Below are 17,976 nucleotides of genomic sequence, written 5' to 3' on the forward strand. Positions count from 1 at the left end.
TTATTTTTGATGTCTATATTTGCATATGTTTGCCAAAACCCTAATAAACAGATTGAAAAAATAAACACATAAATAAATAAATAAATACATAAATAAAAAAAGGAATCCATAAACAAAACCATAAAAATAAAATGGTAAAAGCATTACGAAAACCAGCAAAGATTTAATTAAGGTGAAATAATATAATTTAAAATAAAAGGTTATGTGGCCTGGCAAACATTTTAAAGCAGTGAAATAAAAGATAAATATAATAGGAATAAAAATAACAAACTCAAATAAAAAATAATGGATGACAAAAAATAGGTAGCTAAAAATAACACTACGGTTATAAAGAAAGAAAACGGTAGAAATTTTTTTATGTAAAATGGCAAAAGGTAAAACATAAAATAAAATAAATAAATAAAAAATGCAGCATTCTATAAAATAAACAATTCTCGCATATATCGGATATGTTAGAAATTATTTATTTTGTTTTGTATTTATCCCTGAAAAGGAAAAATAAAGAGGAGACAGCGCGCTACACGGTTGCTATGACGACACCGTTAGCGCCAATTACGTTAGGGCAGGTCAGAGGGGCGGAGTGGAGAGGTTTGATTGACAGCTACACAAACGAATCGTTTGTGGAATATGGGACACAGCATGTTTGACAGCTTATCTGGCCAATATGGGCAGGAGTTTTAGGGCCGTTTGGACCAATCAGCGAATAGGGCGGAGCTTCTTGTGCATTTGCAATGAAATCGGGACAGAAGGCGGAGGATTTCTGCTGAAATACTGGAGTGAGGAACGGGGTGCGCGCAGGTTCGTATAAACTGGGTTTTTAGGTATTTTTGGGGCTTCTAGGGGAGTAATTAATAATTTTTAACGGAGGAGAATGGTGTTATAATTTAGCGTGAGAAGCTTATTGTGTTCTGGGATTTCAATTAAAAAAGCGAGAGTCGATATTAGCTAGCTGTGGCTTATTAGTGTCACGAAAGGTGCCGCTTACAGTTGCCGGTTAATTAACGTTAGCAGGTTAGCTTAACGAGATAGTTAACCAGCTAACCGACTTAGCTAGTTAACGAGTCACAGAATGACTAACTATGGCTCTTCTGTTCTCTCTCTATAAATCAGAGAGCCTGGCTGGTTTTGGTTAACGTTTAACAGAGTAACGACGTAACGCTAGTTAGCTAACGCTATCTGTCACGGCTTATGTAATAACGCTAACCTCATACACGTCTTTTAGAATTAGCTGTAAACGACATGTAACAATTGGGCTTTACAACCATTGCTAACCTCAAACATTAGCTAGCTAGCCTGGCCTAAAATGCCTATTTGTTAACTTTGGCCGCTACAGCGTTTCCTGCGCTAGCTAGCTATCCTAGGTTCTCGTGAGCGAAGTCAGTGTCCTGTCGATTTGTGCTACCTTGTCAAAACATGCTACTCTATTATATCCTATACAGCCCCTACAAAAATTGAGACCAATTAAGTTTCTGAATCAGTTTCTCTGAATTTGCTATTTATAGGTATGTGTTTGAGTAAAATGAACATTGTTGTTTTATTCTATAAAATACAGGCATTTCTCCAAAATTCCAAATAAAAATATTGTCATTGAGAGCGTTTATTTGCAGAAAATGAGAAATTACTGAAATAACAAAATAAGATGCAGAGCTTTCAGACCTCACATATTGCAAAGAAATAAAGTTCATATTCATTAAGTTTTAAGAGTTCAGAAATGAATATTTGCTGGAAAAACCCTGTTTGAATTACACTGTTTTCATGCATCTTGGCATGTTCTCCTTCACCAGTCTTACACACTGCTTTTGGATAACGTTATGCCACTCCTGGTGCAAAAATCTAAGCAGTTCAGCTTGGTTTGATGGCTTGTGATCCATCCCTCATCCTCTTGATTATATTCCAGAGGTTTTCAATTAGGTTAAATCAAAGAAATTAATCGTTTTAAGTGCTCTCTTTTTTCCAGAGCTGTATATGCTATATACAAACAAATTAAATTAAGCAGTGTATTTAGATAGTCTAGAAATATAGTATTATTATATCAGAAAGTCTTCCAAGCTGAAATATAGCTAGCTAGCTATATAGCTACCTAGTTGAGGGATTTGCACACTGTAAATAACTACATCAAAGTTATCAAATTTACATTCATTTTCTTTTCAGTAAACCCAGAAATTGTCTTTTTGGAAACTAGATTTTAGAAATAAAAGACTACACAGCTTACATAGTGAAATTATGTTATTAATTGCTGTAAAAATGCAGTTAATGCACATTAATCAGAAATTAATATCTGTTTAATAACTAAACAACAAAACTAAATTTTATACAAAGTTTATAGACTTTAAATATATAAACTATAAATATATAAATAAAAATACGTGCGTGTATGTATAGGCAAAAGCTAATTAAACAAAATCAACAAGTGGGATGTTCTGATAGTCTAAAATCATTGTATCAGAGAATGCTTCAGCAGAAATAAAACAAAGTTAGGGGAGAGATTTGAATACTGTAAATCACTATTTCACAGTGCTTATAATTAATTTAAACCTTTTATGACCAAAAATGAATAAATCAGAATTATCATGAAAAGCACAAGAAAACTAAATAGGCAGCGCATGCGCAGGAACGTGAAGTAGCACATGTGGACGGGCAGCACAATTCGCCAGAACACCGGAAAGGCAAGCCATTTTGTCGATGGATGAATAGCTAGCCTGTTAGTTAGCTACGTATTCTGCTTTTGACTGTTTAACATCCATTATAAGCAGGTAAATAACTAAGAAATTAGTTGGTTAATAACGTTTATTTACCCTCAACCCGTGACCTATTCGCTAGTGAACACACTTCACGTATAGGCAGTGCAGTTAGCACTCGAGCTAAATGTCTAGCTTAGCTTAACGCTGGACCTGCACCATTTTGAAGAAGAAGAAGCAGCAGCATGAAGTGCGATCGGCCTTGTTGTTGGCCGGATTCAGGCTGTCTTTTTAGGCTTGTGAAACACTGTTGGAAGGCTTACCTCACTAGCTATCATTTATATGCTTTGAAATATGGGCAACTAGTTAGCTTACTATAACTTGTGCTCACCTTAAGGTTCAGCGTTTGCCTTTCTCAGTTCAGTTAAATTAATTTAATTTACAGTCAGCTTATTTAAGTTATATAATATGTTGTTCATGACAACTCCACATTTATATGTACTGCTTTATATTGTGGCTGCAACTGATGATTATTTTGCTAGTCGACTAATCTGTCTATTTTTTTTTAATTAGTCTATTATTGACTTTTATTTCTGCCATGCGCTTAGTCTCTGCTTCCTGTGGGCGTGGTTCCTGTTGTAATGCCTGTTTCACCTCACCTGCTCAAGTCTGCGCGCCTGTAAATCTCACCCTGGTGTCCAGTCTCTGCCTTAACATAACATAACTTTTAACATTTTAATATTATAGCAAATTAAAGCAATGACCAATGAGAAGAGAATTTGAAACTGAAACCTGATAGCTTAATCATAAATATTTATAACTTTTAATTACATTTATAACTAGTAATTACAAAAAACTTGCCAATTTTAGCTGCATCCCCAGTCCTTGACACACCCACCCTGGCTGTTAGAAAAGACCACTTATCTGCTGAAACTGCCTGTTTTACATGAGGCTTAGCTATAGAAACCTTTTTGCAGTTCACCTAGATATATTGAAAAGTACATACATTTTGGCAAAATGTCTGCAATATAGTAATAATTTATAAGAAAGTTAGATCCATTAAGATGCGTTTTATTAATGTCATTATCAGCCGGTAATGCACTGTAACCAAAGCTCTCCATGTATTACTCCGCCACATCCAGGTAACCTAGCAACAATGCAGCACTTTTAATTCAAACAGCACAGCTACAAACAGAGCAGAGAAGGAACTATTTTATTACCAAACAGATCATATTTTCTTATCCTCTCTAAATCAAAATCTTTCTATAAACAGTGATAATGGAGCTGTGGTATAATCACAATAATACACATTTAAAATTTGTGGTATAATGTGTAACATTGACACTGCTGTGCTTACCTATGGCACTCGGCCTGCATTCTTGTAGCACAGATATGCCAATATTACACATTATAGCACTCACTCTCATGTATTATTGCTTAAATATTCATGGAACTGTCCTTCCAGTCAACTGTAATCCCAGTCTTCTGGGAAGCTGTAGTATAGATCTTAGTAATAAATATGCCACCCAGCATACATTCATTTTGTTAATCATTAAAAATTGTAGAGAACTAAAATGGAAATGGACTAAAGTAAACACTTTCCTTCCTGTTGGGTTGTGGCAATCAGGAACTGCTAATTGTATACCTTTAGAAAAGTAATGTATCAACTAAAAACAAATGTTATTTGTGTTGTGTTTATATACTTTAAAATCAAATTCTGTTCCACAGAGAGACACAAGGAGAGGAGAGCCCGTTCAATTTTTCCCGTTGGTAATAGACAATGGAGACAGAAATTGAGCAGCAGGAAGAAGAGACAACATTTAGCAACACTGACACAAACGGTAAGGACACAATGTTTAATGTGTAATAATGTTAAAATTACACACTTAAGATTTTTAAATATGTATAATTCTGATACTCTGGGTTCCCCCTACCTCCCAAAAACATACCTGGTAGGTGATTAAGCTATGTTAATATTCACTATAAGTGTATAAGTGAGAGGGTGTTTGATGGACTAGTGCGCTGTTGAGGCCAGGACTCTTAATTCTCTGCTGTAACTGAAAGCTTTTAAGCTGTGATATGCAGTGAAAACACTGAAGCATCACTATCTCAGTGTGTCCATGTGCAATAGTACTGTTACAGGATTTGCAAAGCCAAATTAAACTATACTTAAAATGCTACAAATTTCCTTGCTACACAAAGTTGTTTTAGTTTTCCAAGGCTTACACCTAGCCAATATCACTTGTTTTATTAATCATTTGTTTATAAAAAATATCCTGTAAAAATCCTATTTTTCCCAATATTGTTCATCACTACTGGTAATTTTTTTCAAATAGTTTTAAGTTACAGGATTATTTGTTTTTGGCCTAAAGCATGACCTATTTAAATATATTGCAAGTACTTTTAGGCTGGTTGGTACAGTGTAATGGGACACACCTCCACCCTGTATGGGAAAACTAGGGTTAATATTTTTGGAACATGCAGACGCACAATGAGAGCAATTAGGCAGGGCTCCTAATGCTGCACTGTCCTACCTCTGTAACATGATTCATATGTAGGTTGCCCTGAATAAGAGCACCAGTGAGAATGCTCTTAATGTCAAATCTAATTACATAAACATGAACATAGTTTTTTTTTTATCTAAAGTTTCTGCTGTTCTTGTTTTACTCAGTTAACTGCTTACTTTCATAGGCAAGCGCCCCGCTGAGGACATGGATGAGGAACAAGCATTCAAACGCTCCCGCAATACAGACGAGATGGTGGAGTTAAGAGTTCTACTGCAGAGCAAAGTGAGATTGATGACACTTTTTTTCCAAAAAAGTTATGACATAAAATATAAAGCCTCCAATAAAATAGCAGTGAAGAAGATAGTGTAACTTTTGTTTAACTTGTTGTTCTGTGAATCTGACAGTTTACTTTTGTGTCTTTTCAGAATGCAGGTGCTGTTATTGGGAAGGGTGGCAAAAATATTAAAGCCCTTCGGACAGATGTGAGTAGGATTTGGAAAGAATGTTTGATTACATTTATACAAAAGCACTGTTCTCTCAGGGGGAGACTTGCTTTCAGAGCTCCAGCAATCATGCTTTACAATTTTTTGGTTGGCCAACATATATATATTTTTTTGTTTCTGTTTTTCCACTGAGAATCTGGATTTGAGCCCAAACTAACACACAAAATTGAAATTTTTTAAGAGCTGTAATTCAGCCATCACATCGATTTGTTACAAAACTTACGAGATGAATCTTGTTGATGTAACTGCATCTGACAGGGTGCAAATAACAGGTGTTGCATGCCACTTGACCCTGCGGGGCAATCTTGCACTCCTAAGATGGTGCAGTGATGTGCTGTAGCTATAGGTTAGCTCATTTGGACAGACTCTCAAGCTCTCTGAATGGAACCTGATTGTGATTGTGGTTGTGGGGGTGGGATGGGGTGGAGGTTTGACATTTCCACAGTAAACAAAAAGTGGGGAAGTGTTCACATTCACAACTTCTCTAGAAGATTCCCTCTTGCTCTACCTGGCAGGGATGTCATGGCAGCCAATGCATTCTTTGCTAAAACCCTAAAACAGATGTCTTGACTCTTGAGCTGACCCATAGTCTTGTGTTATGACTACTGTAGTTCTGTATCATGATTGTCCAGCCCTATTTCTTGTGCACTCGTTGCCAAGTCTCTTCATTTTTTTTTTCTTTTTGGACAATAGAGTGATGAGTTTAGCCTTGTATTCAATTAAAATGTATTCCTTCTCCCCCTCTTCCCTCTCCTTTACTTTTTTATTTTTGGCCACCTTCCTCCGTTGCCCATGTACTGGATCGACATGCCCCTCCTGCGTTGCCCACCTTGACGTTGGCCCAACCTCCGCCCCTGAACGCCCGCCCACCTGACACCCCGGTTGGCCCCATAAACGTGCCCCTCCCTAAACGGGCACCTTACTTGACAACATGTGATTGAATGCCCTTGCCCAATGCCAACCTCCACGACCAATGCAGTACAATGCCAGTGTATCAGTCCCAGACAGCAGTGGCCCAGAGCGGTATGTCCCACCAGTTATTGCCTCACTGCCTGATTAGAACAGAGAACACATGTCTTTGATAACCTGCCTTCTGTTTCATTTTTAACATTTTATATACATAGTACTCCCCCCTTTTTAAGAAACATGTATTGTTCCATTTGATTTTTTTATGTCTTCTCCCCTCCCCCAAACACCCCATTCAGTCTTTATTTGGGACCTTTTTCTTTTGTAAAAGTGTATTTAATACAATCAATTCTACCAAACAAGAGGGAGAACATTCCTGTCTCAGTTGTACAGTTTAAATGAAAGGAGGGAGCCCTGATCAAAGTGTTAAGAATAAATCTATCTTCATTGTGTTGCTGTTTTTGCTGTTGTTCCTTGCTCTGGTAATGACTGTGAAATTATATATATATAAAAAAGCAAAGTCTTATTTCTTTCTGTCCTTGTTGGCCCACCTTAACCCCAACCCCTTCCCCCACCCCCACCTCCTGGGCCCACCACTTCACTGTTCTCGACATCGCTGTCCATGACTCTGGTGCAATTGCGCCCCCCTCTGTCATCATCACTGTTGTTTTTGATTTATCTCTGGTACTGCATCTCTCCCCTGGTTTGATTTTCCTCTCAGGCCACCCAACAGGCCCTTTCCCTGTCGCCTTGCTCCAACTCAATCTAGACCACACCTGGTGGTCTCCACTCACACCCTTTTCACTTCTTCTTTTTGCTTTTAATGGTTATTTTTGTGGCTGATTTTTTTTGTTCGTTTGTTTTGTTTAATTTTCTCTCTTTCTCTCTCTCTCTCTCTCTCTCTCTCTCTCTGTCGCCGTCTTTCCCTGTCTGCTGCCACCAAGAGAAGGTGTGCCAATAGCGCTGTAGTTGGAAGGGTGCAGGGGGTGTTGGATTTTCTCCCTCCTAAAAATAAATAAATAAATAAAATAAAAATTGCTGATGGTGGGGTAGAGTAAAGTAAGAGACCCTTTCATGGCTTACGCAGTTCATAGTGCACTCTGATTCTTAGTCCTTCTGCTGTTGCTCATATCTTTAGGCTTGGTGTCAGTGTTCGTTAAATGTGCAAGGGGTGAATGCATGTCAGTTACTTGTATTCAAGTCTGGTGTTGGGACACCTAAAACATGTGTTCAGCAGTTTTTGGTTATTTATTTTTTTTATTTAATTATTTGTTTTCTTCAACATATTTATTTTGAGTTATGTCATACTGCAGTGATCTGGATGTAAAGGTGTGTTTGTTTTGTTTTCTCTTGTCTTCCCATATGATTTTTATTTGGCTTCTGCCTGTGCCGCTCGCTGCAGCATCCTGAGTGTGAGTGCAGATATCGAGACCATTGGAGAGATTCTTTTGAAGATCATCCCTACTCTTGAGGAGGTGAAGAGCATAATGTCAAAACATCAGGCAGATATTAAACAGAAAATTGACAGATGTTCTAATCTAGACATAAATTGGTATTTTATACAGTAATGTATGTTTAACAACATTAGGTCATTTGTGACTCACAATTGTTTGCATATGTTTGGCAGTACCAGCACTACAATGGTATTGACTTTGATTGTGAGCTCCGCCTGCTAATTCATCAGAGTTTGGCCGGAGGGATCATTGGTGTCAAAGGTGCCAAGATTAAGGAACTGAGAGAGGTAAGAACTTCTCCCTGTGGTTTTCAAATCAAAAGCATGTATGTTCTCGTTGAATGTATCGTGAATACATCAGATCCAAGTTAGAAACTTTACCAGAAGTTCTTTAATCTTTAGCCACATAATTAATAGAGATACCCAGATTGTATGTATATAAATGCTTATAAATGCTTCCTCAATACTGTACTTCTGTAATGTTACACCTGTTGACGAATACAAACATCACCACATGGACAAAAGTATTATCATTCTTTGCAGTCGAATTCTAATCACCCCACCCCAACTCATTCCCAGCTCCCTAACTCATCCCAGGCGTAATGGAACACCATCATTCCAGAGAACACAGTTCCACTATTCCACAGCTCAATTCTGGGGGCTTTAGTGATCTCTAGCCCATACCTTGCATTAGACATGGTGCTGCAAGGGCGATGTTTATCTATTTCAGAGTTTTATTCTGTTGGCCATACTCCTCTGTAGCGACTACACAAACTCGTTTGCGCGTTTGAACATCTGTCAGCAGTGGATGCAACTTAATATATAATATACCCGAATTTGTTTATTTAGTTGTGTCCACAAATATTTAGAAAGATAGTCTAGATGTTATATTTTCTTTTCAGTACTTCTTGGAATTAAAGACAATTTTATGGGTCTAAATTGTTTTTTCCTAAACCACTACAAACGCACTAATTGCTTTTGTCTGGTCACTGACCTTTGTCGTTTCAGAATACACAGACCACCATAAAACTTTTCCAGGAGTGCTGCCCACATTCAACTGACCGTGTGGTTTTAGTTGGAGGCAAACCTCAGCGGGTGGTGGAGTGCATCAAAGTCATCCTTGAATTGACATCAGAGGTGATTACAGTGCAGTAATAACAATGAAAGTATTGGATTTTAATGACTTAAGACTTGACTTGAAATTAGAGCTGAGATTTTTTTTTCTTCAATCTCCTTCAGGCCCCTATTAAAGGACGTGCCCAACCATATGACCCAAACTTCTACGATGAAACGTATGACTATGGTGGCTTCACCATGATGTTTGAGGAGAGGGGGCGACGGCCAATGGGAGGCTTCCCAATGCGTGGGCGTGGAGGATTTGACCGCATGCCTCCTGGACGTGGTGGTCGGCCAATGCCTCCCTCCAGGAGGGACTATGACGATATGAGTCCCCGTCGCGGGCCACCCCCACCCCCACCAGGTAGAGGAGGCCGAGGGGGAAGCCGTGCCCGAAATCTTCCCCTGCCTCCTCCTCCACCACCCAGAGGAGGGTAAGAGAACCCCAATCCTGAACACTAGATATCTATGAACACTATGTATTTTAACTGCAGCAACCAGTTTACACGCCCATATATATATTTATCAGTCTGTCTAATTTCACATGATGTATTTAGCTTTAGGGGTGCCACAAATGTTGTTTTCCTCTGCCTTGACCCGTCTTTTTATTCTTACAGAGGTGACCGGTTTTCTCACCAGAGTTATCATGGCAGTTTAGACGACAGACCTAAGTAAGTAAATTAAAGGGGTTGGAAAGATCATTTTTAAATGCATTTAAAGGATGATTAACGTGTTAAAATAATGGAAATATGAATAGAAGTATGAATAGCTAGAAGAGATATTTTCAAAAGCTGATTTAAAAAAATTATGCAGGTGTTTCGACTGAACCGTTGTAATACAAAGTGTGCACTTGCTCAATGGTTTCAGAAATTTCGATTGCACCATGACACGTTTTTTTTTTCCCCCCTTTTTCTTTTATTAGTTTTTTTTTAATCTTCTACTTGCTATTACGAGTTTCAGAAATTGTAATTAGAGTGTGCCCAGTTTTTGCATACCACTGTTCATACACACTCGTTTATTAATATTAAATAAATAAATAAATAAGGGTAATGATTCTACATCAAAACTTATATGTTAAATCCATTCTGTTCCTGGTTATTATTTTTTTTTCTTTCACCATAATTACAAGTAAAACAACCCTTTTGCAGTGTTTTGTGACTGAATGAATAAAACCAATGGAAGATTAATCTTCCTTGAGTTCAGCTGGACAGTGTAACTCAACACATCAACAGCCGGTTTTGAAAATACAGAGCTGTAAATATTTCTCTTTTGCTTTAAGTGACCGAAGGGGAAGACCTGGAGACCGTTATGAAAGCATGGTGAGTTGCGCTCTCTCTTTCTCTCTCTCTCTCTCTCAAAGTCTTTTATACGATCACATCTTTGTTGTACTCTAGTGTCTGAAAATGAGTAGGGAAATGGGGCTTTTACATAGTTGTGAGACTAGGTGTTAAAGGGGGGAAAATTGTGAAAAACTGTGAAAATCCAAGTGGAACTGTTTGCTCCGTCTCTGTGAAAAGACAGTGTAATGGATGCGCATGTGGTGCTCTTATCCCTGGTGCACTGGTTTGGCCTTTTGTTGCTAGGCAACAGATTTTTTGAATCACTTGTTGCCTTGGTTACCAAGGAGCAGCGAGATACGTAGGTGAAAGCCATCACACTTGCCAGTGAACTCAGGGCACAGCAGCTGTGAGTGCATAGCTCTGTCGAATACAGAGCGCCTGCCGTTAATGGCCTCCATTTAGAGGTTCAGCAGACAGTTAGTGCTGTCCTGTTTTTGTCATGTTAAATGTATGTACACACGTGAACATTTTTTAACTAATTTTTCTTTTCTTTTTTTTTTCTTTTATCCCCTCTAAAATTTTACAGAGTGGAGGTGGATATGGTGAGTTCTGATTTACTTCAGTACACACAATATCTCTCTCTGGCTGCCTCTCACTGACTCTCTTACACACACACACACACACACACACACACACACACACACACACACACACCTTCAAGGTTACCCCTCCCCCCCCCCCAGCAGTCAAACATATCACAACACCTCTTGTTGTAGAGTTTGTAGTCACTGCCATATTTCTTTCATATCTCTAATATCTTGACCACGTTTTCTTTCCCTTATCTTTTCCTGAAGACAACAACTCTTCTTGGGAGCCCTTCCAGTCCGGTAAGTCTACATCAAACAATTATGTGCAGATAGCAGAGTGTATAAGGTGCAAGACTGGCTGACGGACAAATCAACGTATGATTTGTTTTGATGTCTCTTTCTCAGGTGGTCGAGGTTCATACAGTGACATTGGTGGTCCTGTCATCACAACGCAAGTGACTATTCCTAAAGATGTAAGTGCATATGTGAACATGCTATGCATTTACATATAAAACCACTCAAGTGTTGAACAAGAATGCAGCCTAAACATCCTTTTCTATTTTAGCTGGCAGGCTCTATCATTGGGAAAGGAGGGCAGAGGATCAAGCAGATCCGTCATGAGTCAGGAGCCTCTATCAAAATTGATGAGCCTCTAGAGGGTTCGGAGGACCGCATAATCACTATCACAGGAACACAGGACCAGATTCAGAATGCCCAGTATCTACTGCAGAACAGGCAAGTTCATAAACCAACAACAAGACTGTGCAAACGTTAGGAATGTGTCTTAATGCAGGTTGTTGAAGGCCTAAAAAATGTTGCTTATTGTCTTGGGCAAGTGTTTAGCCTGTTTGCATATGGCATCACATCGTTACTGCACGAAATTAAGCTGGAGGGTAGGAAGTGATTTTTCCACATGGGAAGCACTAACACAACCTCTTACTTTTTGTTGTTGTTGGTCAAGTTGATCTAACAGAAAAAAACACAAGAAAGTGCAAAAATTCATTAAAATATTGCGAAAGTTATCTAACTACTACTACAGTTTATCTGTGGGTGTACACGATTGAAACTACAGCTTTACGAAATAATAACAAACACTAGAACAAGCACAAATTCTTAAATCAGTGTTAACTGTTACCCAAAGAGACAAATGTAAAAGGTACAGTGAGCTGTAATGACTTCTCTATATCTTGTTTCACAATGAGCCATACCTTCAGTGGTGTTACAGGATTTTTGAAAGAATTGAAAGGGAACCCCGCCTGGTATCACTTGTCTGCCCTAATATTGTGTAATTAAGTCACTAAGCCACATTGTAAAAATAATAATACTACTAATAATAATAAAATCCAAACAATTAATTATTAGTTTGATAAATAATGCTTTTATCCTACATAATTAACATGTAGACGACAATGACAAATGCTTGCATAATGTGCACAACACTAAACTTTAATGCGGTTGAAAGCAGTGATGAACGCTAGTTTAAAGCTAAGAGAAAGTTCGGTGCAGTTTAAAGATGTACTGTACTTACCATGAATGTTTGCTGAGAGAAAGCGGAGCCCTCTCCAGTCTCCTTCTCTGTCGACCTAGACACACAGTTTCTACAAACCCACCAGCTGTTTTGCTGCACTCTTGCCTCAATGGGTGCCTGTTCATCAGGTTGATTCGTCTGGTCTGTGTTGTCGTCTGGTCTGTGATTTATCAGAAATGCTGCGTTCTCGCTCAAACTGAAACAGCTGAACAGTAGACATGTTTACCTAACTGGGTGTCTGTGTTTGAGAGTGACAGTCCTGTTCTATTGTATCCATTTGATGTCACTACCCAGTGTGCACTTCAACAACATTATTGGTGACCTACGTGTAACAGGATTTTTTTTTTTTTTTTTTATACAAAAAGTAAACTAAATGTCACTTTTTTGTTTGTTTGTAACAACATGGCTTAGTTATTTTTAATTAATTACACCAAATTAAGGCTTACAAATGATGCCAGCCAAGGTTCCTTTTAACCCATGTTACAAAAAAGGTAACTTTGAAAGGTACTGCGATATTAAGTGTTTCCTGCTAGGTTAATCCATAGGATAAAAAAAGAAATGCATCTCATTCTGGCAAAAAAAAAAAAAAAAGTTGTGAGGACAAGGTAGCTGTTTATTTATTTTTAATCTACCTTCTAGGAAGCAATTCTTTCAGTTGAGTTAAGAAATCTATCCTTCTTATAACAGCCACATTTGTTGATTTTCTGTTTATTTCATTCTGTCATTATATTGTATAAACTAGTACAGTACAGCCTTGTTTCTGTCTTGTCAGTTGTGCTTTTCACTTCCTGTCCTCCATCTGGATTTCGCTGGTCACTAGAATGAAACATGTGACTGCAAACAGCCTATTGGCAGTGTTTTATTAGGAAGCTTGTGCTTATTCTGGTAACCTCTGAGACTACAGTGTTCTCCTTTCTTTCTTCTACCTGCACCCCTCTTGTACCAGCTACATTTGAAGTAAATAAGTGGTGTTTAAAGGTATAGTAAGTCAAGGTTTTATTTTTCATGTTTTATATGTAAGTTGGCTCACTGATTTGATGGCTGACTGAATTACGAAAATACTTTAAGTAGGGGCAAGTAAAAATGAACAGAAACTGGTGAAAATACAGGGTGTTTGCAGATCTTTCAATTTGTTTATTCTGTCTTAAATCCATCGCTTAAAAGTCTGAAAAATATCAAGGAGCAAATACTTTTCCTTTTTTCAGATTTAATATTAGCAAGTTAGCTAATTCTTTTAAAGGCAGACTGACTGGCCCTAATCGAGACCCCACCCCATAAACTGTCATTAGGAGCCTGAGCCCGTTTACACCCCACAGTTTTTTGTTGGTAAGCTGTTAAAACTGACCTTTTACCTGCAATTCCAAGCTGTAGGTGCCTGTACCTCTTGAGTTCTGCCCCCAAAACTTTATCCTTCCTGGCAGCCGCTTCCACAACCCTACGTAGTTTATAAAAACTAGAAGCATCCTAATTTTTCTATACCTGCAGATACCCTGTTTACAGCTGGCTAAATAAGCTACTGTATGTGGTTAGCTCTGTGGCTTGTACAAGCCTTGTGCCTGAACAAGTACAACATGAAACAGTTTGCTTACTATACCTTTTAACAGACTTTAAAGACCTTGTTAACACTTTCTTTACTTTTGCCTGTGAATGGAATGCCTTTCTCTCTGTCTGACTAATGGTTTCTACATGGGGCGGGGAAACATGGTGGTGTTTGTCACATACGCACAGGGTTTGTAAGTTTCATTCAGAATAAATATCCAAACTGAAATGTGACTATGGGGCAAATGACCTCCAACCCCGGAGAATGGGAGAAAGCTGGCTTGCTTCTGTGTGGAAGACTTGTGATTTTGTTGTTGTTAGTTAGATGAAGTGACAACAAATCACAGTCTGCCCTACAGCACAGGCCCAGCCTCATCTGCCCCCTCACCCCACCCCCCAAACTCTTCACAATCCTTCCCATTTCACTAACCCTTCCTTGACAGCCCAGTTTACCTCATTCTGATGTTTTTGTAACAGATGTCTGCATGTAACACCAAATATGTCTTTTGCTGCCTCACCACAGCACGACTGCTGTATGATCCTAAAATTTCCACCTCTAACATTACCCTGACTTTAACCTTCGTCTTACCTTCATGAGAGCATAACATTAATGCTAATATACTTTTAATGTGTCAATCTTACATTTGCATGCACATAATGACTTTCATTAATATTTTGCCTTTGACATGTTACTTGTATTCCAACATGGCTGGAAGATTGGCCTTCTAATACAGTATATAGTCATAACATTATTAATTAATTAATTAATTAATTAATACAAGTAGATAATTGTTGTTGAAATGTTATTTTGCCAGAATGACATGTTATTGTTTCCATTGATTGTGATTTTGTGGTGGAAAATTGTGCCTCTGTTTTTATTGAGTGACGTAAACTTCCAGGACATTTTTTTTCTTTCCTTCTTCTTTAACAATATGCATATATTAGATCTGTAATAATGACTTATGAAATAATTCCTAATTCTTATTGTTTGTATCTTTGTGCAGCCTTAGACCAAAAAAGTATTTTACAATAGTCTAGTAGCTTTACCTTTATTTAAATAAATAAATAGGTTTAAACTGTCAGTGTGCTGCCTTTCTAAACTGTGGTTCTCTTCTTTCAGTGTGAAGCAGTACTCGGGTCGGTTCTTCTAGAGGACGGCGAGCGAAGCCAAACTGCCATACCCGTTTTACTTCAGCTTCTTTTCAGAGTCTACATTCCTCTGCTTCTCGGGTAGATGTGCTCCTTGCCACTCTTCTAACATCTTAAAATATTTTTTTTTTCTTATGGGGAGGTGTCTCAAAAAAGCAGCAGAAAGAGTGGATCCTTTTAATAATTATCCTTCCCTCCCCCTGTTTTTGCACGCAGTGATTAGATTTTTCTTTTTATGAATTTTTATCCGCTGTTAACCTTACCAGAGCTGCATGCCAATCCAATGTGCCATGCAGAATGTGTTGCTTTTTTCTTTTATTTTTTTGGAATTGAAAATATATATATATAATTTTATATAATTTTCCCCCAGTTTTGTTGATTGTTTTTGAAAGACAGGATCCTGTCTCAAACTGTAAATATTCAGTCATCATTCGGTGAGTTTTAATATCAGTAGTCTTATTTAATGGTTGAACAACTACAATGGTTCAGAGAAAGGGCAAATTGGAGCTGGAGCATGGATTCATCCCTGACAAGATTTCTTTTTCCCCATGCTTTCTAATCCACTCTTGGAGAGAGACTGACTTTGTACTTTAATTGATTACCGGGATCCATTTAATCTTGCTGATGCTTGTTTTGTACGTCTGTTTGTAAGCATTTTTAACATTTTAGATGGGATCTTTCTAGACACTAGTCAGCTGGAGGAGAATCAACGTTTATCTATAAAGATTTGTGGCAGGTCTCCCTATGTTCTCATCTTTCTCTTGCGCGCTCTCTCTATCTTTCTCTCTGTCTCTTTTTCTCCCCCCTGGTGTCTGTAGAATGTGCTGCAAGTCTGAATAATAAAGTCTGTGCCACCTTTTATTAATAATGTGTTTTTTATTTGAGTGCTGTCTTAGTTTTTTACATTCAGATTGAATTTCCAGCTAAATGGGTGCTACAATTCGCTTCTTCTGAATTCTGTTGTAAAAGAGATGGACCCATGTCACATGATTGCATTGGAGCATTTTTAATAGGTCCAATCTTCATTACCTTTCGACAGTGAAAAATGGCATCCGGATACAACTTTGATCAATTTTATTATTTATCTTCACCAAGCATTTTACTCCTGTAAACATACTCATTCAAACAATTATCTAATCAGATATTCATAGGGCATTATCTTATGCAGAAATGAGGCAGTAACCTCAGTTAATGTTAACATCAACCTTCAGAATGAGGAAAAATGTTATCTCTGGGATCTTGATTGTGGCATGATTGCTGATGCCAGTCAGGCTGGTTTGAGTATTGTGAGAACTGCAGATCTCGTGATTGTTCAGCACAACAATCTCTAAGTTTCAGTTTTGCATCAGAATGATGTAATAAAACACATTCAGTGCTGCAGATAGAAATGCCTCCTATGATTTCGAGAGGTCAGTTTAGAAAAGCCAGGTTGGTTGGAACTGACAAAGCATACAGTAACTATTGTGGTAGAAATAGCATCTCAGAATAAAAAAATGTGCCCAAATATGAGGTGAATGGGCTACAACAAAGATTCTGAATAGGGTTAAGGTCTGTTGGCTGATCCATGTGTAAAAATGATGATCTCATGCTCCCTGAACCACTCTTTCACAATTCCAGACCAATGAATCCTGGCATTGTCATGTTTGAATATGGCTGTGCCATCAGGGAATAAAAAATCAATTGATGGAATAACCTGGTCTGTATTCAGTATATTCTCTCCCCACATCACTAAAGGGTGATTTCCACAGCACAGGGCGTCTGTGACCTGGTGTACCAGAACCGAGCCTCTTCATTGTCCTCCGAGCAAGCTGGCTGCTCGGCAATGCTGCATCAGCAGCAGCTCGAAAAGAAGCAGTGGCTGGCTTCACATGTATCGGAGGAAGCATGTGTTAGTCTTCACCCTTCTTGTGTGTTGGGGCATTACTACATTTCTAAATATTGCGATCAGTTCAAAATTGAATCAGATTAATTCAGTGAGCAGCTCATGTGTGTCACTGTGGACACATGGATGTAAATATTTTAAAGTAAAAATCATGATGTAACAAAAATGACCACAATTTCCTATTATTATTAATGACAATTATTTCCTACAAGACGTTAACTATTATTAACATCTTGTTCAAGAAATCAGGTCAGAACTAGTTCATTTAAGTGTTGAAAGGTTAAATGGCTGGAACAGACCTGTAGAAAGGAAAAATACACATTTAAAGGGGCTAGTTTTATCTCCAGCACTAACCCAGTACACCTACATTCTGTTAATAAAGTCAGATAAACAAACACACATTCACTAACTGTCCTCTGATGCTCTTTTAGGATGATCAGTGTATTTCACATAGGGACATACAAAGGGTCTGTGACACGTCTCCATGGGTTTTTTTTGGGTTAAGAAATCTTTCAGTTTCAAATTGATAACAAAAGTAAAAGGGTTTTTAAACACTTTATGTTGCCAGATAAGTGTCTTTCCATACCATACTGCTTTGGGGAATTTTAACCCGTTCTTCCTTGCAAAAAATTAGCTCTTTTCATGGCTATTGACAGATTTTCACTGCATTAGGAATTTGCTAGTATATAATTGTCTTAGTTCTTCCATCTCCATGTTTTCATTGTCACTGGCTGCAACACAAATCCAAATATGATACAGTATCATTCATAACAAAGAAATGTTCATTTTGCACTAATTTTTTTCCAGACATGTCTTTGCTCATTGTTGCCATTGTTTGTCTCATATTC

General features: G+C 38.0%; 1 protein-coding gene across 2 annotated transcripts; it reads left to right on the forward strand.

Moving 5' to 3' along the window:
• The first annotated feature begins 690 nt into the window (after positions 1 to 690).
• hnrpkl (heterogeneous nuclear ribonucleoprotein K, like) lies at positions 691 to 16,114 on the forward strand. 2 transcript variants are annotated; one of them, XM_007231390.4, is made up of 16 exons: positions 691 to 798; positions 4,407 to 4,519; positions 5,370 to 5,467; positions 5,611 to 5,667; positions 6,668 to 6,711; positions 7,997 to 8,069; positions 8,222 to 8,335; positions 9,056 to 9,184; positions 9,287 to 9,597; positions 9,781 to 9,834; positions 10,443 to 10,482; positions 11,030 to 11,045; positions 11,298 to 11,330; positions 11,436 to 11,503; positions 11,596 to 11,765; positions 15,218 to 16,114. In XM_007231390.4, exons 2-16 carry the CDS (start codon positions 4,459 to 4,461, stop codon positions 15,246 to 15,248), a joined length of 1,299 nt encoding a protein of 432 aa, XP_007231452.1. In that variant the 5' UTR covers positions 691 to 798; positions 4,407 to 4,458; the 3' UTR covers positions 15,249 to 16,114. The 2 variants fall into 2 exon arrangements, with proteins under 2 accessions (XP_007231452.1, XP_022523511.1); XM_022667790.2 differs by lacking the exons at positions 691 to 798; positions 4,407 to 4,519; positions 6,668 to 6,711.
• The last annotated feature ends 1,862 nt before the right edge of the window (positions 16,115 to 17,976 follow it).

Source organism: Astyanax mexicanus, chromosome 1 (genome assembly GCF_023375975.1).
Source record: "Astyanax mexicanus isolate ESR-SI-001 chromosome 1, AstMex3_surface, whole genome shotgun sequence".
NCBI lineage: Eukaryota > Metazoa > Chordata > Actinopteri > Characiformes > Acestrorhamphidae > Astyanax > Astyanax mexicanus.